The sequence below is a fragment of the Diorhabda sublineata genome, chromosome 3 (assembly GCF_026230105.1).
Source record: "Diorhabda sublineata isolate icDioSubl1.1 chromosome 3, icDioSubl1.1, whole genome shotgun sequence".
NCBI classification, from domain to species: Eukaryota; Metazoa; Arthropoda; class Insecta; order Coleoptera; family Chrysomelidae; genus Diorhabda; species Diorhabda sublineata.
Window position 1 is genome coordinate 41971437 of NC_079476.1, and position 25601 is coordinate 41997037.

Sequence of the window (25601 nt, forward strand, 5' to 3'; positions counted from 1 at the left end):
TGTTGTCACAATGGAACAAAAACACCGTCGTGAAGATGTTTGATAACGTTTCACAGAAGTTTCACACCCAAAACAAAAGAACAATCAAAATAATGGAGGGAGAACCGGCTACAAAGAAGACAAAGACGGTTCCATTTGCAGGCAACAAAAAAGTATCAAGAAACAAGTGATGTTTCATCACGACAATGCACCAGCTCACACAATCGTTATCGCAGTGGCCAAAATTGATGAATCGCTACCTCATGTACTCCATTCACCAGATTCAACCCCCTCAGATCATTTTCTTTTCCCAAAATTGAAAAAAAATGGCTCGGAGGACAAAGATTTTCAAACAATGAAGAGGAGATGCCGGTAGTTAATGATTTTTTTGAATATCTTAACGATTATTATTATAAAAAAGGTATGGAACTCATTGAACATCGCTGTGAAAAGTGTATGGAGGGAGCTAGAAGGGGATTACGTTAAAAAATAGTGATAATTTTTTTCCATAATTTTCTTTGTTGAACCGGGTACTTCTTAAACCATTTTCGTATGATGAATACGAAATTGCATTCTCAAGATCAGAGCTGTTCAATCTAAAGTAGATATTTTCGGAAAAATTATGATATTCATAAACTGGGCGTTTGAAAATAAACATCTTGGATTCATGCCCTTCCAATGTTTAAACTAACAGGACTGGACTATTTAGAGCAGTTTATTAAATGAATCAAACATAGGAAGTATCTGAATATACGAAATTTGAAGTTTACACTAAATTAATTTAGTTGAATCGTCTAGATTTGATGACAATATGTTTATAATAAATAACAACATTAATTTTTACGTTTTCAAATCACCGTATCTACTATGGTTCATTCAATATCCATAGAAACATTAATGGAAGAACGGGATGAAGTATTTAAAATGATTATTGCATTTATTGCATAATCACAATTTTATAATTTCTCGCACGACTTTGTGGAATTTAAAAAAAAAGAAAATAGAAATTAACGGTAAAGACATATAAAATAAATAAACAGATAAACACTGAAGTAGGTTTCTCACTTTAAACTAATTATCTGTGAAAAAAGACCTAAAATCAAAATAAATCATCACGAAAAACGTATAAAAATGTCTAAAAAGTAAAAATTATTCCTAATGCTGCATCCATCTTATTCACCAGACCTGGTTGTTCTGACATGACAAAAAATGCATGCTTAGAAAACGATTTGAAGGTTTGGAAAGCGCTTACTCTCGACAATGAAGAATACAACGCGTGGTTAGGAGATGACATGATTTATTTACACCCCCCTTGGTTCTATTTGTCATCTACATCTTTGTAGTCTAGTAAAAAGTAAAAATGAATATAGTTTTCTGAACCATCATCATCATCAAGCCTTTCAATCCTTTGAATTATGGCTCTTGGTGCTTTAAAATTCTTTTCTGAAGTGGATTACTCTCCGTATTCTATTTTTCTATTTCTTTATAGTTTATCGTTTGTTTTGACTGCTTTTGTTATTATTTTTCATTCCTTTTGGTTCCGGACTTTTCCCCCTTCAGTTCTCTATATTAAGTGCCCTTATGTCCTCTTCTATTTCGTTTCACCGAGTCTTTCTCTGCCCGCCTCTTCTCCTAGGCCACAATGGAGTCCATTGGGTTATTCTTTTGATCATATCAGTTGGTTTATATGCCCAGTCCAGTTGAGTCTTTTATGTATCTCTCACTATATTTTCTTTTGCCAGTTCTTTCACAATTTCTTCGTATTTTTCTTTTTCCCTCCCGTGTTATGTGTGGACCTACTATAGTTATCATCATCTTTCTCTCGATTGTTTTAAGTTCTTCTTCTTTCCTTTTGTTGATTACTGTTGTTTCCATCGTATACGTGATGTACATTTTTATTTTGTTCTGTTTGGTTATAATTTTGTTTTTTAATAGGTTTTTGTTCCTTCCATAGGCTTGATAGCCTTTTCGTACCCTTTTCTTTATCCTGTCTCTGGCTGTTTGTCCCATCGTTAGTTAATTCTCAATTGATTTTCTCTCTCTTAAGGTTTCCCCCTAATTTCATAAATTTTGTTTTTTTTTTCTGTAATTTGTTAATTGCCTTTATTAGTTCCCTCTGTCCGTTTACTATTAGAGTTATCATCATCTACTTATGCTACTATCTGTGTCTCGTATTATAATTTTCTTATTTTGTAATCTTGTCTTCCAATACTATATTGCATGATGTCACTCGCATTTAGTATTATTTTTATTAATTTTTGTTGAATTTGTTATCTTTCTAGTTCTTCTGTTATTTTCTCTATTTGTATTGAATCGAAAGCACTTCTGAAGTCAATAAAAACTACATGTATTTCTCTTTTATATTCGACTGTCTTTTCTATTATTTGAAGTGTGGATTGCGTCGATAGTTTCTGGTCTAAAGCCTTTTTGATGATCTCCCAGTTTTTTCTCTGCGAGCATTCATTCTCATTTCAATCCGTATCATTTCTCACTTTATATATATATATATATATATATATTGTTTTACACTTTAGTTTCTCAACTACTTATGCATATGTCTGGAACCTAATTAAAAATGCATCAACTTGAACAACATCGTTAACAAAAATCCTTTTAGTCTACGGTTATTAATAATATCTTAATGAGGAATGACTTGCTCTCGCAAAATGTAAATCGTACAAAAAGAAACGTTGGTTGTTTGCTTGTCGCCTTTTTGCGTTAATAATTCAGACAACGGGCAAACGCCATTTGTTTTTGTCCATTCTGATACGAAAATATTTCTTAATGGTTACACGGTTAATGAATGAGATAAAGAATATAAAAAGCCTTGTTAGTTTTAAAAACATACGTCAATTATTTTTTGTATAAACTGTTAGTGGTGCAATTATTTTTCTGTAATCTTCTCCCAAATTTCCGAACAATAGATTTTAAATGCAAATTTACAAAAAAATCTAGAAATACTAAGTCGGATAATTATGATTTGGTTTTCCGAAAAAATAGTTATTAAGGGGTGTATTATTTGTTGAGGTACAATCGTTAAAATATTTAGTTAGCATCCTTATTCATTAAAGATTTTATGGCTTGTGTCCGCTCTCGTTAAAGGGTTTAGTACAGCAATTTAGTAGTCTACAAAAAATAATTAAAACGTAGTCCCATAATTGTGTAACCAAAAACTATCTCTAGTTGCTAAAGAAAACAAATTAAATCGGTTAATTGTGATAATGATTAAATGTGTTGTTACTCTTTATAGAATTTTTTGATGTTTTTGTGGCATAAAAATTCCGGTGACGCCTATGATATGAAAACGGAAGTAAATGCATAGGTACACTCGAATCAACGCAACGTCCTGGAACCGAAATTAGTTATTAGCAATCTGAATTTATAGTAGTTAAGTCGCTTTCATGAATATCTGCACAATCATCGTGTTCTTATGCATTTCTACCACCTCATTAAGGCTTGGAAGTCGTTTGTTAAATGCTATTTATCACAATATGAACAGTCATTATTTTTGTTGGTTATACTGATTCGTAGTAGAATTTTATTACGGTCGATAGAATTCACAAATTCCCAAATTTAAATAAAATAGAACAAATCTGGTATATATTGTGGCCGCTTTCAATATTTCATGTATGTAACTTAGTGGAAACGGTTTCTTCTTGCTTCTGCAGTTTTATTAAAACAGTTCTGGGAAGCAAATGAAAATTGTGATTCAAAAAATGCAGCAGAAACAGTTAGTAAGTTGAAGGAGTAAAATTCATCTTGCATTTAGTTTATGAAACGTTGAAAGCTTGGAATATGAACTATAAACACCAATTTAGAACTTAATTCACTTTTGCTTTCTAATACGGATTCTACACAAAGTATAAGACACTGTTTTCCATAAACAAAACGATTTTGAATTATTAATTCGTATGTGATACATTGAAGGTTTGTTGTTTGTTGCAGGAGAATGTTTCCTACGTTAAGAGTATCTTTCACTGGTATTAGAACTGATCAAAGATACGCGGTACTGCTCGACGTAGTACCGGTCGATAATAAACGATATCGCTACGCCTACCATCGGTCGTCGTGGTTGGTAGCGGGTAAAGCAGATCCACCAGCTCCCAATAGACTATACGCACATCCCGATTCACCTTATTCTGGAGAACAGCTCAGGAAACAAGTGGTTTCTTTCGAAAAAGTTAAACTTACCAATAACGAGATGGATAAAAATGGACAGGTGAGTGTCAAACAAATTCTGTGTTTGCGATTTTTGAACCTCATCAGCACAAAGTCGGATGTTTTAGGTCACTAATTTCATCTATCATCAGAGATAGAGTCGCATTTATTGAAAGAAAATGTGGTTACTCATAATTATTTACTCATAATTAACATCAATGTGCTTAGTTGAGTTTAAATGATATGAAATAATTTGAGATGGACGATATTGAACAAATCGTTATTTGATCACGTAACAGTTAAGTTGTACATCTGCGGTTATGTTAACGAGTTAATAACACCAACAGTTGGGATTTTTCGAAATGATTTTATAATTAGAAGTAGACTGTTTTAGGTTCGATTAACATCCTTGAAGGTGGTCTACCCTTCATCACCTTGTTATGATCCTTTTCCTTTATTTAGTTAAATTTTCGTTTTACGTAGAAATTTTTGTTTGTCGTCGATTTTGTTAAATACGATCGATAAAACTATTTTTCTTAAGAATTATCTCTCTCAATAAATCGTCTTGATGTTAGGTCTCTATCGATAGAAAATTAGTTTCAAAAAACAAGTCAAAATTGGCATTTCGATCTTCACATTGACAATTTACATAATTATATATCTCCAACAACATAAATATCAAGAACGAAAAATCTGTTTTTACCACAAAAAAAAATATTTTTTCTTGGTTGTTTCATTTGAAAAATATCTTGAGGAAAGTTTCTTAAGCAAACTTGACATTGATTTTTTTTCTGTTATGTAGAAAAAAATGATATTGATAACATAAAAGAAAAATTCAACTGTCAGAATAAAACACTTGAATTCAAAATTGAAATCGTCAAAAACATGAAATTAATTTTCTTATTTTCACATAATGTAAAACTTCTAATATGTTGACTGTACAAATTACACTTATCTGAAAATCACTCTGTATACAGGGCGAGTTTTATCTGCATTTATACGGTGTCCAGTGAGCAAGTTTATTATCATTATCGAAAATTATGTATTGGATATTTTATCTGGGGTAAATTCTTAACCGATTCGCCGAATGTAACAAGCAGAACCGTTGTTTATGTTTGGGCCTTGGATATTGACATACTCTTGGTGTCGAAATGTATGTACAAACAAATCCGGAAAGTGAATGTCATTAGAGACCTTAATAATACGCAGGTTTCGGTAAATATCAGTTCTTTATAGATCTAGTTATGTTTCCGTAAACTAAATGAAAAGACCCATTTCTTTTTGTTTTCCATCAAGTTTTCAATCCAAGAAACATCAAATTGCTATCTAATGATTAAGTACTTAATGAGAAATTAGAATATGGAAATAACTCCGGCGAAAAGTTGTGTCCATCGATCATAACTAACTTAAGCGGTTGACGTGAAAACATGCCATTATGAAACGCAATTCTTTACCGAAGAAAAATTATTTTCTTGTAAAAGTTATCGGTTTACTTCTCTAATGGATCTACCTACGGTAAATACTGTAACCAGGTAAAATATGTGTATTCTTCAGCTGCAATATTTATTTTATCGAACGTAGCGATAAACGTTTAATAAACAGGATCATTGAAGTTATCGCTAAGTTACAAACATTATTTATTTAACGATTATTTGAAAGGTAATTTTTGTAAAGTTATGAATAGACCCCCCTGAGACCTGGCCTGCACACAAACACTCATATTTCAATCTTCACAAAATGGATTTTAAACGAGATACCTTGTTAGTCTCTAGGTGAGAAATTTGTTGTCCTCTGGACTCCCTGTCGAGTCACACTGCACCAGGCTTTTGCTTGAGAAGACACTTGCCAAGATTTTTACGATTTAGGCCGGTTAATTTTCATATCACTAATATCAATCGATATAAAAAGTTTCAAAGTTAATAAATAAAGTGCAAGTAAACGATAAAAGAAACTATTATTTCGACATTTCCCAGGTTCAGCTGCAATCAAAATCGTAGATTACAAAATAATATTCCAGGAAAAGAAATCTTTTAAAAGTAAGTCATATCATAGAGAGGAATTGAGGAATATTTTTAAGAGAAATCGACTGGCCTATTTGTACATGTCGTGAGCAGGTGAAAGAAAGCTTTTGTAAATACGGGCAACCTCTGAGCTAGCAGCACAGCAAGAGGCTAATACAGCTACGACACATCTCTTCTTTTTCACTTTATATTGTCACATAATCATAATTCCCGATTTTAATATGCGTGACTCTTCTTTCTCGCTTCTATGCTTATGATTAATACTGAAACTGGCGTATTATTTTCTTCTTTCACTTCTACGTATGGGGTCCTGCTGGAATTCAGATGATGCTGTTATCCCTTGTGACAATGTGTTAAATAGGGACAATGTAAGTGCGGTGTTGGATGATATTACGGATAGAAAACGTGGGTTTGTAGATGTGGAGTGTCCTTTTGACGTGTTTTATGAAGTTTTAGTGACTTGCAGAATTTTCAATCATTGTACATTTCAATTTATTGTTTAGAAAGAAAGACGTTTTCGAAGAATTTCATTTTAACTTTATTTTGTTTGTAATTTTGATTCTACAGTACTTTATCGTCAGTCGTCAGTGTCGACGTCTTACGAGTAATACGTAAACAAAAGTTTTTTAAATAATGATAATAAAACACCTGTAATCATCGAATTCTGATGCCTACACTGGTCATTGTTTTTGGAAGCTACACTGAACGAAGGATACGTGGTAGTGAAATTGTCAAATGTCAAAACGTCAAGTGAATTTGACATTTGTGAAAAAAATCATTCAAAAGTAAAGTGATTGAAAACCTATGGCCGAATTACTAGGCGAAATTTTACGGAATTCATTCCACCATGATGTATAATTTCATAATGTGTTTGAGTATTTGAGAACTTCCTTTCACATTTCTTGTGATTTTTTATAATTTTTACCGGTTTCGAAATTGATTAATAACAGTAAGATGATATCCCTAACACCGGCGTAAAAATTAAAATTTATACTTATGTATACTTTTACAGGTGTCATGCTTCAGAAATATAATTTCGATTTATAACTGCGATGGGAGCATTTGCTGTATTTAATTAAGCAACAAGATGTTGCTTTTGTAAAACTAATAAGAGCTTGTCAGACACGATGAATCTTTATGTGGAATATACTTATACGACAGAAACGATGTTCTGATAAATCGTTTCATTTCCTTCGTTAATCGCTACGTATTTTATTAAATAATTCATCAATTTACCCAATTTTTTAGTACTAAATGTTCAGTTTCATCTATATACTACACTTTTACCAAGGCTCGTTATAAAAGACTACACTATCAGTAAATCGTTGGCCCCAAGCACTCGCACTGAACATTCCTTCGTTGTTGACATTCAGGCGTCAGTCGGCGTTGTGCTACAGCCATGTAAACATGTCCGCCATTATTGATAATTCCGCCAAGTGTGAATTGCGAAGTGTGATTCGTTTTCTGCAGGCTGAAGGCCATAGTTATGCAGAAATCTATAGGAGAATGAGTCGTGTGTATGGGGAAAAGTTCATGAGTGATGGTGTTGTGCGTGAATGATGGGGACCAAGACGCGAATCTGTCGTTTTAGATGAACTGGTGCAACAGATTCAACGTTACTGCTTTTTCTACGGAATTTTCAGAAGTTTCAAGGTCCGTTTAATACTTGAATTCATTGACGGCAACTTTCTTTGAAGAGGGTATTGAAAAGCTTGTCCACAGATATGACAAATGGCCCAAGTAAGTGTCCCAATCTTTTGGTAATAGCGGAGGTTGAAAAAAAACGGCCTCGTATATATTTTTTTATTTGCAAAATTCTCCTGTTCTCTAATGGTAGTAGTTGATTCCTACTAGATTCCTCATAACCAACAACGATGATTGAAATCCCTCATAAGAACGTCCAACAGTATATTACTAAAGTAATAATTAATTTAAATATTGTTTCCATTTAAAGTAATTCAATTATTTTATTCAATTATGACAGTTAAATAAACATGAACAGCCGTCATCAACATAAATAAAAATAAACGGAATATTTATATTAAGTTTGCTTAGGCCATTTTCCTCATTAAAAAGTACAGAAACCATTTGCTTTCAATTCCAATTATTTGAAAACATGATCTGAAAATCATTATGCTTTCTCCAATGGCGCGCATTTGCAAGGAGAGATGCATAATCCATTGACCGGTTTTAATGTTATTGTACCTCATCAGAACGGTTAACACACGGTCTAATATGGAATAAAATTTTTTCGAAGGAGATTTTATTCAATGTTCGTCGTGGCTAATAGAGGAACAGTAAATGTTGATTTCAAAATATCAAAATTTTAAAACAAAACGAAAATATATGATAATTGTTTTTGGCATTAATCATATTTATCGTCGACTCGAGGAAGCGATGTTCAATGTGTCGAGTTGTTGCAAAATTGATTTCAAAAACTGTTTCTAGTAATTACTGACTAATAGCTAACGAATTATCGTAGGTACATAACGTATTTTTAGAAATAACTATCTCGTTTTAAAAATATTGACACGAATATTTTACATTTTTCAGAATAGTGAATATTAACGTATTAAAATTTCGAATAGACTAAAACAGCAAATTAAATTTGGTTAAATATTAAGAAGCATTTAACAGAATCCAAATTTTCATTCTCTTGATAGTTGCTAAACAAAAATATATAAATGAATATAGAAAAATCTAAATTTAAGGGTTTTCTTCAGTTTCATGTTTGCCTTGAACCTGCCACAGCTATCTTAATAAGTAGTGCACTTTTGCTGGCACTGCAACTTGAATTTTCTTCTCAATCTTCTTATTCTTGGAATATTAACTTTTCGGAATGGCTGTGTTACATTGAGTATCCTTTCTGGGTAGCGGACTGTTCCTTTCAAATATATACTTGACGTTTCTCTGTGGACTGGACTTATATTATGATCAAATGAAAAATCCATGAAACTTGGAGCCATAGACTGCATTATTCTCAGAGTGAACCAGATGCATTAGACCCTGGACTGTTTACTAGTCAAGACTTTGTAAAGTCAGCTACCTGCTTGTTGGCAAAGCGCTTAACCTCTTCTGGCTTTAAAAAACTTGAATGTGAGTACCGTATTTTGTGAATTACTATCTAATTATCGAATTTTTCCGATGCTCTTCTGGTAGTAATTGGTGTAAAAGCCTTTTCATACCAGTTGGTGGGATAGGAAAGAAAACTTTTCGATGGTTTTAGACCCGAAGCCTCATTCTATGTTTCTGTTTAAGATAAGATTAACTTTATGTTTGCTCCCATTGAGTTTAAAGATTCGATGCACTTTGACACAATTTTATAAGATTCAAATGCTTGTAAGATTTGATAGAAAAAAAATGCAGTAATTACGTTGGGTATGTTAAAGTTAGATCTAACTTTTCGACCATCTGGTAATATAATGTATTTGTATCAACTACGATTAATTAAAAACTATTTTGAATGTGGTTTACGAGGGAAAAGTTTGTCAACTTCTTCTTTATATAATAGTTTGTCAAATGACGAAACTATAATTGAAGCTCTTGAGTGATTCTGTCAAAGGGTAACAGATATTGAATGACGGGGTAGATACAATAAACTTATGTTTTAATAACATTGCTTGTAATAGTCTTGGTTTGATTGTAGTCCAAGGAATGCTTAAATGCTGGACTACTCTTATCAATCATTTTAGTTTCAACTACATCGAGTTGAACTTTTTCCGCGCTTCTTAATCGCATTGCATTTGCTTGAAAAAAAGAAAATTGAAAAAATCGTTAGAAGAAGAACAAATTATTCACCTTCAATTGCATCTTTACTATACGATCTGTTTCATAAGTTCTTAATCAGTTTAATATTCTTGTTTTTTTTGAATGCTATTTTCGTCATCTGCTCAAAAAATATCAAATAATCGATTAGGTGCTATATAATATGATGATTTATAAATCCGACTGTCGCTTTTTTGGTGAGTTTATTATTTATTTTTTTGTTGAAGAGGGACAACACCGTATAGTATTTTGTCATAAACGCTTCTTGTCAGGTGCCTGTTTATCCAGTGGCGTCGCTCTAATAATAAACAACAAAAACCATAGTTTTGGAATTAAGTTTTTACATGACATCTTAATGAATAACGTGTTTCGATTTAATTTCTGTTTTTATTAAGAATTTTTGTCATCCATCTATCAGTATCAGTATCATTTCGAACGAGACTTTGCTCAAGGACTTTTGTGTGCATTTTCATTTCGACGACACTGGCGGTTGAATGATAGTGACCAATTCCTATTTATAACCAATGGATTATACCATTCATAAACGCCGAGAACAGGTGACCGTTTAGTCGTAAATATTGCAGTTCATACGAAGCTTGGACATATAACGATAAAAATAACAATTCTAGTTAATAAAGTGAACTCCTCGTCATCGGTCGAAAACCTATTAACTGCATGTTAAGTTTTACAATAGTAATGAATAAGTAAAAACGAAGAAGCGTAAAACCGAAATGTTTTTATTGATATTGGTCGATTTTGAAACACCTTGCCTTATAAATTGATTTAAAATACCATGTAGATGGGCCAGCGCACCAAATTGGACAAGATATAAAACGTAAACAAACGGTATAGCAGTTTGGTACAGTACAAATGAATCTTTTTACTATATAGATGCCTAAAAAAACATATTATTGACCCTTAATAGAAATAGAAAAGAAGTTCAAAGGTTCCAAATATACTCAGTAATTTTTACCTTTAAAATAGATATTTAGTGGGCCTTAAGAAGTCTTTTCCGAAGAGAAAAATATGTGTACAAACGAAATGCTTTTTTTGATTAAACTAAAACAGCTGATGATGTTTATTCTACATCTACTGAAAGAACTTTCTTTGCATCATCTCCAAACTTTAAATACTCGACAACAGATTGAGGTTGTTGCTCATGTAGGAGTTTGTAATTGGTCCATTTCACTTTAAAGCTTAAACACTAAGTCTTAAATTGAATTTTTCCAAGGAAAATTACGTGAAGCGATTCAAAATCTTTTTCTCAATGTGTAACAGGATACGTCTTTACAACTAAATGATACATCTCACCATAATTGATATAGTTTATTCCTAAAACATCATTTTTATATGGAAATTTATTTTCTCAAATTTACCGTCAGGAAAATACTCATCTTCAGAGAAATGCAGTAAACAACTTTTCATTCGTTTCGTTGTCCCAATTTTCTTCAAAAGACGAAGATCATGAACGACGGCGAACCACTACGATTGTTTTTGTTAAATTAATTACACGAAACTTTTAATTCTGAAAATATTTTTAACGATAACTCTTGTCAGAAGATCCGATTTGATGGAAATACGAAGGGAACGAGCTTCGAGTCTGAATATCATTTCGTATCGCTATGGAAACTTCTTTTCCGAATTGAAAATTCAAAATTTTGATGTAATGTCAAAATTCAAGTAAAACGGACATGAATCTTCTGGACAATTACGAAGTGAGTTTCAAAACTAAAGAATACATATCGAGAGTGTGTTGTGATATTATCGAAGATATTTTGAAATCGACGTACGACGAAGAGAATCCAATTACCACAGCGCTCGTCAAGTGCTCTCAAGGTACCCAAACCGAATCTACTTTTTACAGACTCAATCCCAGAAAATATCGAGGTCTATTCAAAGGATATAAGAAATGGTTGAAATTATTAGAGTAAAACCGAAAATTGAACAGTGTTACGAATTTATAATTGAACATAATCCGTTAGCGACGAGCTTTACTTTTATAACAAACATACAAAGAATATTCAACGAGTTTCACTTTAATCTTGAATAAAGAAACGATATATGGATAGGAACGTGTTTACTTTAAACAACAGAAGAACTGGGGAAGTAAGGGAAGAAATTCCAATAAATGATCCCGTTGAAGATGTTAGAGAAGCAGCATATTTAATGGCTCAAGGAGATAATAGACATTTGGAAGATTTAATAAGGACCGTTAATCAAAATATTATCGTGAACGTGAATATGTCTTTTTATTTTAAAATTATGATTGTTATGTTAACGATAAATACGTTGGTACTGTTCAAATGGTTGATTTGGGATCATTTTTGTATGACATTTCAAGTGCAATAAAATTAAATGAATTTGTGTTCAAGTTAAATTTATCAATACACAAAACACGCCGGTAAATATCTACTTCGAGACGAAATCTTCAAAACCAGCAACAGAATATATACTGTGTCAATGGGTTCAAAATAATATCTAGACATATATTAATTCGTGTTGGAACGTCCTGTGATGATGTCCGATGCCCATTATTTTCTATTATTTCAAGCTTCTTCTCTTAGTCGTCTCTCGCTCAATCTTTCCGATCTTCTTCGTTGGTTAGAAAGCTACTGTTATTGTATGGCTTTTCAGTACATGTCATTCATTTGGAGCGTTAATAACAATAATTTTTTATTTTTTCATTCAAATATATCGAACTTTGTTCCTGAAAAAGTGTTTTTGCGGGGAGTTCTTCTTCATTACTTTAATAATATGAAGAAAAATGCTGCCGAAAGTCATCGTATTTTGGAGGAAGTTTACGGTGAACATGCTCTAGCTGAGCGAACGTGCCAAAAGTGGTTTCCACGATTCAAAAGTGGTGATTTTGACTTGGAAGACGATGAACGTTCTAGGCAGCCAAAAAAGAACTGGAAGCATTACTCGATAAAGTTTGTTACCAAATACAAAAAGAGCTCGCAGAATCTTTGGGTGTCACTCAAGCAGCCAATTCAAAATTTTTAAAAGCAGTTGTATATATTCAAAATCGAGAAAATTGGGTTCCGCATGAACTCAATCCGAGAGGCGGTTTTTCATGTCCGAAATGCTGCCGGAACGTCATTTTTTCATCGGATTGTTACTGGCGATGAAAAATATATTAATTATGACAACCCCAAGCGCCAAAAATCATATGTGAAATCCGGTCAACTAGCCAATTCAACAGCTGTGCTGTATTATAAGATGCTGAATCCGGGTGAAACCATCAATGAAGAACAATATCGAACACAATTAATTCGTTTGAAGTGAGCAGTAACCGAAAAACGCCAGGAATATGCGATCAGACACGAGGCAATAATGACAACGCTCGGCCCCACGTTGCTATTCCGGTTAAGAACTATATGGAAAACAGTGGAAAGTTTTACCTCACCCGCCTTACAGCCCTGACTTTGTCCCTTTTGTCTACCATTTGTTCCGGTCGATGTAGAACGCTCTCACTGGAAAACGGTTTACATCAGAGCAAGATATCAAAAATTTGTTTCATTCTTGGCTGCCAAGCGGGCGCATCTGTTTTGGGATGGGATCCACAAATTGCAAGAAAGATGGGAAAAGGTCATAGTTTGAATATGTACATGTTTTTCTTAAATAAATGTTCAAATTTTGAAAAAAAAAACGCATGAATTAAGTTATAGACCACAATATTTATAAATTTTGGTTAACTAATCAGATTATTTCAATTTTCTTTTAATTTTTACATGGACAACGTTTGAGAAAAAAGAATGTCGAATGCATAACTTTATAAATCTCAATTAAAAATTAAACTCGTACATGTCATATACAGTATAAGTTTGTCATTTTCCTCTTGGTATAATTGGAATAAGCGACATTGTTTAATTTTAGAATTAATTACCAATATGGGAAAAATTAGTAAAAATTAAGCTACGAATGTCCTTTTCTGCCGCCCTTTTCAATGTATTTACCCTAAAGTGACTATTTTTCGTTTGAAAATTTGAACAAATAGTCTGGTGAACAGGGATTCCAACCACGGAATAATCTCATTATCAAAATTGACGAAACTTTGTAGAGAGGAAGTGGTTCACTTATTTTGACTCGATTTTACAATCTCCAACATCGTGAAATAGGATGGAAGAGATGTCACTATTATTGCCCGATATATCCTTCACATTATATATAAAAAAGACGTTTTTACCGATTGGTTATTTGAGTATATTCGTCAAATATTCAAATACAAGTTGCAATTGCTTGTACATTTGCATATATACTCATTCTACATCGAAGTATAATTAATTCTCTTCTGCAAAACGTTATTCATGTATATTCATATATAGACACAACGAACACAAGTTTCAACTCGAGCTTTACTTAATAGTCCAGTCAAAATAGACATTTGACTTAGGCAAAATTCGCATAGAGCTGAAAATTGACAGAGACGTTAAATATATCATTATAAGAGATATCGCGGTTTTAATCATTAGAAAATTCATATTTTACAGAATATGCACACATTTCCGCACCACCTATGAGGTAATGTACTTGGTCCCAGTAGGTATACTCCACGATCTATTGTAATAAAGAAAGTTTGATCAGATCGTATCCTATGATTAAAACCGCGATATCTCACGAATGGCGAGTCGTAAGAGAAAAAGTGACTGGACCATTTTTGTAGAGAATTGTATGATCTACAACTTTTGTCTGAGCTACTTTCACGATAATACTCACTGTTTTCGAGAAAAATGGAAAAAACCTTAATTTTGTACTTTCGACCTTGAATAAAATTTTTTTCAGACGTAGGATCGAAAGGGACTTTCGACATTTCATTCATAATGATGTATTTAAAGTCTCTGTCAATTTTCCGCTCTATGAGAATTTTGGCTAAGTTATGACTTATTTTGACTGGATTATAACGTATCAACAGAGGAAATGATTTGAATTGTTAGATACTGCACGTTACGACAATAGAACCAGCGTTGCCGGTTTGATTTTTAAATAGAAATTTGCGTTCACTTTAAATTATATCGTCTTTCATTTATATACTATTTTTTGTTTTTAGAATAAAGTTTTAATTAGTTTTCTTTAAAACCTGAGATAACTGGAAACGTTAATGATGAACATCTACAAGCACATTGTTTTAATACTCATAAAAGAAGCTGCCATATGACGAGAAGCGCTATAGACATCACAATAGCCTCTATATAGCTTAACGTCGATAAAGAAAACGTTTTTAGTGATTTAATAAAATTAGCTATTAACTGACAATTTATATACGCGCCTTCCTCCACATTAACTTACCAACATTATTAAGAAACAGTTATTATCCAAGTAAAAACCCTCTAACGACGTTTATGATTTTCCAAGACAGTATTTCCGATTACTTATCCCCAAGTCTGATATTAAATACAACTATTGGCAATGGTGTTTGTAATCGCTGTTAACGCCGTTAACTGTGACGAACGCGCGTGCGTTCACGCTATCTAAACAAGTGAAGTTCGCCGCCGTCTACGAAATCGGCGGAGTTGCTAAGCAACACGTCACCTAACTCTTGCTGCTGCAATAATGATTGGTGGCATAGAGGCAATGGCTGCCGTACACTCTACTACGGTTCTACGCACCCCATCAACAGATTATTACACGGAAAAGGTAGGTAAGAGAGGAAAATATTCATTCGTAAATCAGTCGCGAATACGGTACGTTCAATAGGGGAAAATTCGGTGACGGAGGATGAATTTTTGAAATAAGAAATTGTTTCTTCGAGAAATTATATTTTAGTACGCAGACGAAGAGGTGGAATAAGGTGGAACTTTAAATAAAACGATATATTTGACCTCACAGTTCTGGACCTCGTCCTCTTCAATATTTCCTCTAGTTTTAGGTATTGAGAAGAATATTTGATCCTTACTGAATTATCGTATTCTTTTATCCAAAAAATTCATCCAAGGATGAATTATACTTAGTGTTATAACGTGAATAATATTGATAATTTTGAAGTTGACTTGTCTAGCACCAGATAACAAATGTCTAATATCTTAAAGAATTGTATAAAAAAGAAGATGAAGAAATCACAACTAACGAAGTAGTTGAAATAGGAGAAAGAGACATTAATGAAACTTGAGAACTGAAAAAGTCCAGGCCTACACGAATAAATTTTTTAAATACGGCGGTAGTAGCGTGAAACAACTATAATTCGCAAAATCTCATTACATCAAAAAATTTCGGTTTAATGACGCTTAAGTAACACAATTTTACTGTTCAAAAAAGGAGACAATACAACCTTGAAGGTAGTAACAAAGATCATGCCAAACAAAACGAATGAGACCACCACATTGAGCGATGAACAGCAAGGATTCAGATCAGGAAGATCTTGTACAGATGCGATATTTGTCCAACAACATATAACTGAAAAATCCATCGAGTATAACCGGCGTTCGTGTGTTTTATAGACCTGGAAAAGGCGTTTGACCTAAAACAATTAGAGGACGTGGTATACCTTCCATACAACAGGCAAATCTCACATAACATCATAAAAACCATCGAAAACATTCTCAAACAGGCCAAAATGAATGGCATAACTACCGAAGAAATTCCTGTAAACAATGGCATTAGACAAGGAGGTTCTCTTAGCCCCGTATTGTTCAACATCGTTATGGACGAACTAATAAAAAGCACTCTTAACCTGAAAGGGTATAAAATGGAGATAGAAAGACGTCAAGACGCTATGATTACAAATAAACGGAGATGGCCTACAGAGATTACTATCCAAAAGTTTAAGAATGAAGATATCTGCACCAAAAACCACCTCAAAAACAATTTTTAGATGGTAAACTGATTGTAGATGATGAAATTATACAACAAGAAATGAAATTTAAATATCTAGGCATAGAAATATCGATGAAATCGAAGATACCAAACGGAAAAAGCAGCGTGAAACTCAGTTTACCTAAAGGATACAATCTTCCGAAATATATCGGAATCGAGACCAAATCCCGAATCTACAAGGCAGTCATCCGCCTGTATTAACATACACAGCGGAAACCAGACCAGATACATCGAACACAAAAAGAAAATAGTGCGCGGAAAAACACTTTTTGACATGAAGAGAAGAAGAACATGGATATTGGAGAGAAAGATCGAATGAATGACGACAGATTGGTAAAAAAACTAGAGACAAGTCGCACTTAGGACGCAGAAGCGTTGGAAGACCTCGCGAGAGATGGAGCGACAACTTCTCTAATAATTAAACGGCAAAGGATACGAGGAAAAACAAGCATTAAAGAAAGAAGAAGAAGACTTGTGTTTCTTTAAGTGTTACACTCATAATAAAGAAGTGATAATGAAGATATAGACAAACTGAGAAGGGTCATTTCAATTAGATTTACATTAGAAAATCGCAGTGAATCCTCCATATCTTCTGGTAGTTCACAAAAAAAGTAGTTTAATGATGAAATTAGAAATAATGAGACAATAATCACATTTATTATATGTGATTAATGAAATACATCGAGTTGTGCGCAAGTGAATGTCGTGAAGCGTGAGAACGCGTTCGAAATAATACACCAATCAACTAACAGTATATTTTTATTTACAACTTTTGATTGTTATAAATTATATATATTTTTCATCATAGCCCACGTTAAGAATTACACATTTCGAAGATTACCCGGTGAAAATCTTGCGGATAATCAATTCATTTCAAAGCCTTGTCTCGAGCCTCTGCGGCTATGGCAATAAGCAGTCAACATTTTTTATTTTTCATTTTTGAACTTAATTCGAAAAAAGTACAAGTAACTGCGACTGCCTTTTGCAGATTTCCACCCATTTTGGTTACTGTATCGTAGTGAAGAATCCGTCGTGAGTGTTAACAGTTCTGTTGTACACGACTGTTAGTTAATTACACCGAATCTTGAAATGAATTTGCACTAGAGTCAATAATCAATTATGTAATCCCAGCACGTTGCCCGACACGATTCATTTTGATACTGAAAGATGTGACTTTCTCGACTCTCTCGGATTATGACAAATATTTTCTTTTATTCACAAGTGGGTCTAAGTATGAACGAAATTGCTTGTGGTAATGATGAGATTTTCGTTACTTATCTTATAAATGTAAATATTGTGTGTATGTATTATTATTGTTAATTATACTCGAATTATCTATTTAATGGTGTTGTTCTTTTCAGATTGTTCTCAATTCTATGCACAGATACCAACCGAGGATTCATCTAGTGAAATGGCGAGAGCATTCCGGTCCTATAAACGACCTTGAAGTCGAACAATACAGAACTTTCATTTTCCCCGAAACCGTTTTCACGGCGGTAACAGCATATCAAAATCAGCTCATCACGAAATTGAAAATCGATTCGAATCCATTCGCCAAGGGTTTCAGAGATTCGTCAAGACTTACAGATTTTGACAGGTATGTCTAAATTGTTTCTCAAATAGATCCAAAAGTTAAATAATTTGGTTCTTCATATTGGACATCATTGTTGGTACTACTCTTTCGAGCTACCTTTTGCAAAAATGGGCAGGACGTTTACAGAGTTACAGAGTTATACTGTACAGTTTTTTTGCCATGCCTATCGTCTTAAGACGAAAAGTTCCTCAAAGTTTTTAGCTGATATGGTAATGAATCTTTTGGATTGTTTTGGTTCTAGAGTTTTCTGATTATCTAGTCACTCATTCAGTTTTATGTTATTGTGACTAAAAAATTAATTATAACTAATTCAAGATCAGGGTACAGTTGATTCAATCAAATTTCCAAAAGTTCCTTCGTATTTTTGAAATAACTTTGGTAACAGTAAGAGGAAATCGGAATCTTCTCATCACGAAATTGAAATCGATTTCACTCATTCACCAACGGTTACTGAATTATAATTTATCAACATATTTTTTAGACGATGAAATTTTTATTATTTTTAGATTTAGTTAAGCTTTACGAATCAATGAATGGAACAAAGAGAAAAAATCATAATATATTGTATATTTCAGATGAATTTTCCACTTCCAGATATTCAAATTTACTTTATGAAACAAAAAATTACCGGCTGGCAATTTGTTTTATGTTATTTATTTATAACTGAAATATCCGACCAAATATAGTCCCACCTCTAGCACATTCTCATTCATATTGTGATGGAAATTAATTTACGTGTTTTCAAAACTGGCTCGATGTGGCAGTAACGCTTAGAGGTGTTGTTTTCAAACGCCGACCTGTAATTTAAAGCAATCGATGTCTTCGAAGGGAATTTTGATGATATAATGACGAACGGGAATTTTCTCACACCTCAGGTAGATTGTCGTGCTTTCCTACTTATTTTCTCAACTGTTAACTGGTTTGTAAATTAGACAATAGCACGATTTAAGACGGGCATAATAAAAAATTCGTAATTTTATTTCGACAAAAATGCTACAGTCCACTGAAGATAATGATAATAAAAATTACGAGATGAAATATTTAATTTAAAACAAAAGTAGAAAGGTTTCATGAAATTTGACTGAAAATTCCTGAAAGTACTGCTTTCAGCTTGGAATAGACTTAACCGAACGTTGATCAGATGATTGGAATCATTAATGGAAACCTTTCGAACGCTGTGTCGAGCTGCTGTGATAATTCGTGAATTTAATTTTTCGTTCACGCCTCGTATTCTTCAAATAATGGCAATTGACCGATAGGATTAATTTTCTTTCGATATTAAGTTAGTGAATCATTATTAACATTGGTACGGAGACAAATCAAAATACCCTCAACGAACATGAAATAAATAATCTTCTACGTATTTAAAGGTCATGAAAATAATAATTAAACTTCTAAAGGGAACGGAAATAAGAGTGGAATTTGGGAAAATTCATCAAATTAGAAATAAAAAAAACGCATTTTATTCAACAATGTATCCATCTACGTATCCATTAGAATTCAGGATGATCTATCATCGTACGAATTGTCTAACGGTGATGATAACATAAAAAAAAAACTATTCGAACTCGAAAAACCCATCCAAAAGGCATTAGCTACGTTTTCCATCAAGTGTAATTGTGCGACTTCCTTTAAAACCGGTAATTACGGACGTTTGATCATTTTTTTAACACTTTAACAACTTTTTTTTTTCGAGCAAAAGAAAAGAAATCGAATACGTTTTAGTTTTCCGCTCGCTGCAGCGTATTTTTTTTTTTTGTCAAAACAGTTGGTACCACCGAAATAACGAAAAAAAAATATATTTCCCTAATGACAGTACCTCTAATTCGTTTCACACCGCAGCGGCGTGAAATAATTACAAGGTGTTAGACAAACATAAATTTGGTTCAACCCATAACATGATCAATAGTAGTAAGGCGGCGTTTCAGCTCTCAAAAGGGACCCTATCTACCGAATTGGATTCTATTATAAAGAATTGATTATTAGGTATAGAGATGGGAAATATTATATATAAATAACTGTTATCGTTTGAGCTAGGATATTTTAGAATTCAGTATTAGTGCAATCAGTGACAGAGCGTTGATAGACGCCTGGGCATGGACACTCCTTATCAGGGATGAAAGATGACGCCAGAATTCGATAGAGAATGAAATTCTGAATAAAAAAGCGTTTGACGGGTTTTGTCGAGAAATCAATAGTTTTTTAGTTATTCACGATTGAAAACTTGTAATTTTCAGTGAAAAAAACCACGTTTTGGAAGTATTTTGGACGAATAACTCGAAAACTACGCATTTTATTAGAAAAATTATAATAAACAAAATTATAGCTTATAAAAAAACAAAGAGGATTATGTTTTATAAAATGTTTTACGTTCAATACATATGAATATATGATTATTTAAAGGAGACTTATTTTGGAAAGAATACTCGCTCGAATCGATGGGTTCAGCTTCAAATAACGGAAAAGAGGTCGATTTTACGTGCATAATGCTTATAAAGTTTTTTTTAGTACTCAAAAAGACTTTTAAAATGAGCACTCGTAAAAATAAATTAGACAAAAATTGAAGAAGTTATAGTCAAAAATAAATTGGCTGCTCATATTTTTTAAACAAAAATGAGCAGTTACAACTGTACCATTTCCACCAAAATTAAAATTAAACTTAGATCTTCGACAATTAGTTTTATTTTAATATTATTCATACGATCTTAAAGTTAGACCGGTTTAGAATAAGTATTTTTTGGAAAAAAATATGGTAAAAGCTGGAAACGGATTTTTCATTATTTTTTTGTATTGTTAAAATTGCATAATAACCCTGAAATCATAAAAGATACGTAAAAAATTATCAAAAATAAAAACGTAGCTTTTTTTATTTCTGTAATTTTGAAATTAAAGGAGATATTGCCGTTTAGAGTATCCACTTTAGTGAAAAAATGACCTGCCTCGAGCCCTTCCAACATTTTTCCCTTAAAAAATCAAGGGATTGAAAGATTTTTCATTTACATGAACTTATAGCTCTTGAAATGTCCATTAAAATGCTTTTTTATAGAATACTGTAGCTTTAAAATTCATCGGGGTATGATTAAAAAACCAATGACATTTTTTCGGAGCAAAATGTTAGGATTTGAGTGCGCGTAAGCGTTCGGAATCGTTCATATAGGCAAATATATATAATAAAATACGCTTAGAACATGAAACACTATTTAATCTTTATGCTTGAACAATATTTTTGCCATTAAAATGATTCATTTTTAAAATTTTTTTCACTTAGAAACAGTTTTTACCCCTAAAAAATAGCAAGCATCAATCAGAGTTATGCCACTTTTGATATTGTGCCCAAGACGAAACTTATTCTAAATTTTCATGCAATTCCAGTCAGTTTAAAAAAATTCGGAGGTTACACCTGATTTTTAGCTTCATTGACTGTACTATATGTGTAAATATTTTCTTTTCGTACATTCTATTATCCATAATAATTTCATAAGGTCAACGAGGAATAACTTTTTACACATAGTTTTAGAAAAATTCCAACGTTCCCGTGTTTTTTAAATATTAACTCTTAAGCATATTATTTGAGTTACTTCGTCCATCTCTAGCAAATCTCAAGAACTGTGTGATCGAGCGTTGCAGCCTGTACCGAAAACAATCAATAATATTGAGACAGGGAAGTTGCGCGTTGAGGTGATAATGAGAAAAGATGCCCCGCCTTTTACCAACAAATTTGGTGGCGTCCGAAGATTAAGAAGTCTTTGACCATGTGCAAAAATTAATAAATAACGATGTGTGCAATTATGCCAATAAATATAATCAACTTTTATGCAGAAATCGATTTAATTATATAGAAAAGAGTATGAATTCCTCTCCTGATTTTCACGATTCATTCCTCAAAAAAGGCATAAACCTAAATCAAATTTTGGAAAAATAATTCAAGGGGTCTAAGGTACATGAGGTAGCAATTCAAACTTTACTACTACTACAAACAAATTCGTAAATCTATGAATGGTAATGGTGTTTCATCAAGAAAAAACTTTTTCCTCTAATCCAAATATGCCTGAATTTCTTAGTTAACACGTTGAAATCAGTTCGAAAACTACTAGCTCAACCAGATCTCTGTTTTCATTCCATTGCTTCAAATATTCATTCAAATAATTCCGATTTTGTACTTCGATTGAAACAACTTCTTGTCACGTTTTCTATTCTAGTGTGAACCAACTCATATTGGAAACCGCGTTAAGGAAAAGTATCGAATTCCGTAGCACTGACAACGCAACAAATATTGATTTACGAAAAATTTTCAAATTTGAAACGTGTCTTCAGATCTCCAGTTAAACTAGTTAGTACAAAGGTTTTGTTAAATACGCTTATCTTAAGAATCAGTTTTATCAATATCATTATCAATATTTTTATCGCGTTTTTGATATATATGACAATAAGCAACCTGGTTCCAAGCACTTTATTTTGTTTCAGAGAACCAATGGATAGTCTCTTCATGGATCAGCATTTCCTGCGGTCGTCGCTACGCTTGTACTCCGGCGACACACTCGATACGGAAAATAACAACGCGAGCTCTTTTTTTTCTGCTGCTATGGTGGAAAAAGCTAGGGCGCAACTTCAAATGTGGGGTCGCGCAGGTGTGGCATACAATTCCAACGAACTTCAAGCTTTCCTCCTCAACAGCACTCCTAATCAACAAGTATTTTTAGGTCAAAGACAATCGGTACCGCTTGGTATTCCTAGCCACCTTTGGAATCAAGGTAGCGGCGCTTCGTGGCAAAGTCCTATTCACAGTGGATTACCACCAGGATTATTAGGACCTCCCGCTTCTCACAGACCTCAACTTACTCCTCCTCCTTCATCTACTCCTAGTTCGTCCGGATCTCCTTCCCCTACCTCCATTAATACTTCTGCTGATTTGAGGCTACCTAAAGCAATGTTTCCCACTGCTATTCATCATAGGTTTAGTCCATATGCGACGATTTCCAGACCTTTAGGGTCTTCGGTGAGTCCTCCTTCTAGGTCTAGTAATTGATGTTGAATAGAAATTTTAAAAAACTGTATGTAAAAGTTTATTTGTCGATAGTTCAAAAAACTTTCATTAAATCAAAAATACACAAAATGCTATGATGTGAAATCGACTGTATATTGTAGATTTGATTGAATACATTTTAAACTATCGACAACGCGTTATAAATAAATTTTGGTCAACCGCCAGATAACCAAAGAGTCATGTAAGACGTTAAATGTAAAAAATTCCTTTGTAAATATCGGACTAGTTATTTAGAATGTAATTAATTTATTGGGAGATCTATAGAGTGTCTAAAGAAATAGTACAATCACCAATCATCCTCACAATTTAATTGTCGATATAAATTTCTTTGACAAGTGACAGATAATGCCGCTTACTTTAATATTTCGATGAAAAATGAGATTTTTTCCAAAATTTTTTATACATAAATGAAATAGATTTCAATAATTTTATTTCGAGTAGGTACCGATAAATTCGAATCGATTGTAATTTTTTTAAACATTCTGTATAGTAGTGATATTGAATGGTGTGCTTGTCTTATTCATATTTTATACAAGAACAGTATTAAATGTAAATAGCACAGTCGGTGTTTCTACCTAATTCTCCGTGGAGAATATACAAAAATGTTCCTTTCCAAACAGTAAAAAACCAGTGATAGAAATTTTTTGATACAGATTTATGAATCGCACTTTTTAAAATGCCTACTACATCTGCTACCTCGCGCACTTCCAGTCGACGATCATCCAGTGGATTTTCTTCAACATTTCTGGAGTCGTCACCTCATTTGGTCGACCACTGCGATGCTGGTGTTCGCAAGTCGTACGGCCTTGTTATAACTCTAAAATTAGAAGCTGTCTCACTTATAGCAGAATCTATTTCAGCTTTCATATTTGTTGGTCTAAGTATCATATAGTATAGTATCCAACAGGACTAATCAATCTCAAATGTCATCCGTGACACGGACAATTAGCTCGATGGGAGTAGGAATTCTCGATATTACAACACCATCTAGTACAAGAATCGGAAACTACTTTCCTGATAACCTATGACCAGTTCTAATTGCAGTCATTAAAACATTCATATTTGAACAAGAAATAATTATCATGGAAGGGACAATTATTCACAAAAGACTTAAATAAATTGGAATAGTTTTAAGGACTTTCTTTTGGGTTGACGTTTTTGTTCCGATTGGTTTTTTTGGACTCCTGGAAACCAGTCTTATGAACATATATACATAGTAGACAAAGACTTATCGGCCAAGATTTTTTCAAAATTCTCGTATAATTCGCCCGTTTTTCTTTTAGTAAATCCATTATCTCGTACCTGAGAAGTTCCAGTTTTTTTTTCGGAAAATTAGGCATTTCCTAATTTTCCCACTTTTTCCTAAAAGAGAAAAAACTTTCTCTGTGGGGCTGGTGATGAATTATAAGCAAACCAACTGAAATATTTGGAGTGAATTAATGACTCGATGAACCAAACAGGTTTTTGGTAATCGTAATGGATTTAGTACTTATTGTAAATCAGTACGGTTCAGCATCGGTTAGATTTTTTCTTACAGTCGACTATTTGGTTGATAAACAAACTCACTAGATTACAGAAAATTTTCCTTTTTCTCTATCATCATTATTTATACAGTGAAGCTGAATTAGGAATTTTCTTTTCTGAAAAATTTTGGATTATCAAACGCACCTTTCGAATGTTTATCATAGTAAATATTTTGATTTGTGTTTGCAAACCAATTTCATTATGCGGAACTTGATTTAAAGTTAATTACATACGATACATTTTCAAATAGTTAATAATTTTTCAATTACTGGGAATTTTACTGTTGAATTTATGATTGTAGGCTGTAAATTAAAGTGTATTATAAACCAAGTCGTAATCCTTAATGTCAATTATCGTTTATCTAGATTTTTATTCATTTCTTATTTATGTTGATTATTACTTGTTGTGTATATATTAATGGACTGTAGAATATTTAAAAATAAATTTGAATATTTGATTTTTTCGTTTCATTTCCACCTTTTGTCTTCAATATCCCTCAAACTCGACAATAAATTGGAAAATCTCTAAACACTATACGAAATTACAAACATAAGGAAAATAATTATTCATCCTGTATGTTATTAAAAAGAACCAATAAAATTTAAGGAAGTTGAGTAACTTTTAAGTACGCGTTTACTCATATCCAACATGTTTATACACAGTGCGTCCATAAAATAACGCGTAAATTCCTTATTAAGTATATAAA

The 25601-nt window shown here is 32.8% G+C and overlaps 1 protein-coding gene across 2 annotated transcripts in view; it reads left to right on the plus strand.

Moving 5' to 3' along the window:
• The window catches only part of LOC130441340 (T-box protein H15-like), a 51575-nt gene extending 26223 nt beyond the window's left edge, over nucleotides 1–25352 (plus strand). For both annotated transcript variants that reach the window (XM_056774966.1, XM_056774967.1), the window contains exons 3-5: nucleotides 3925–4198; nucleotides 18095–18330; nucleotides 22792–25352. In XM_056774966.1, coding sequence (XP_056630944.1) covers nucleotides 3925–4198; nucleotides 18095–18330; nucleotides 22792–23353 — 1072 coding nt within the window. In that variant the 3' untranslated portion in view covers nucleotides 23354–25352. The remainder of the gene's footprint in view (nucleotides 1–3924; nucleotides 4199–18094; nucleotides 18331–22791) is intronic.
• Nucleotides 25353–25601: the final 249 nt, after the last annotated feature.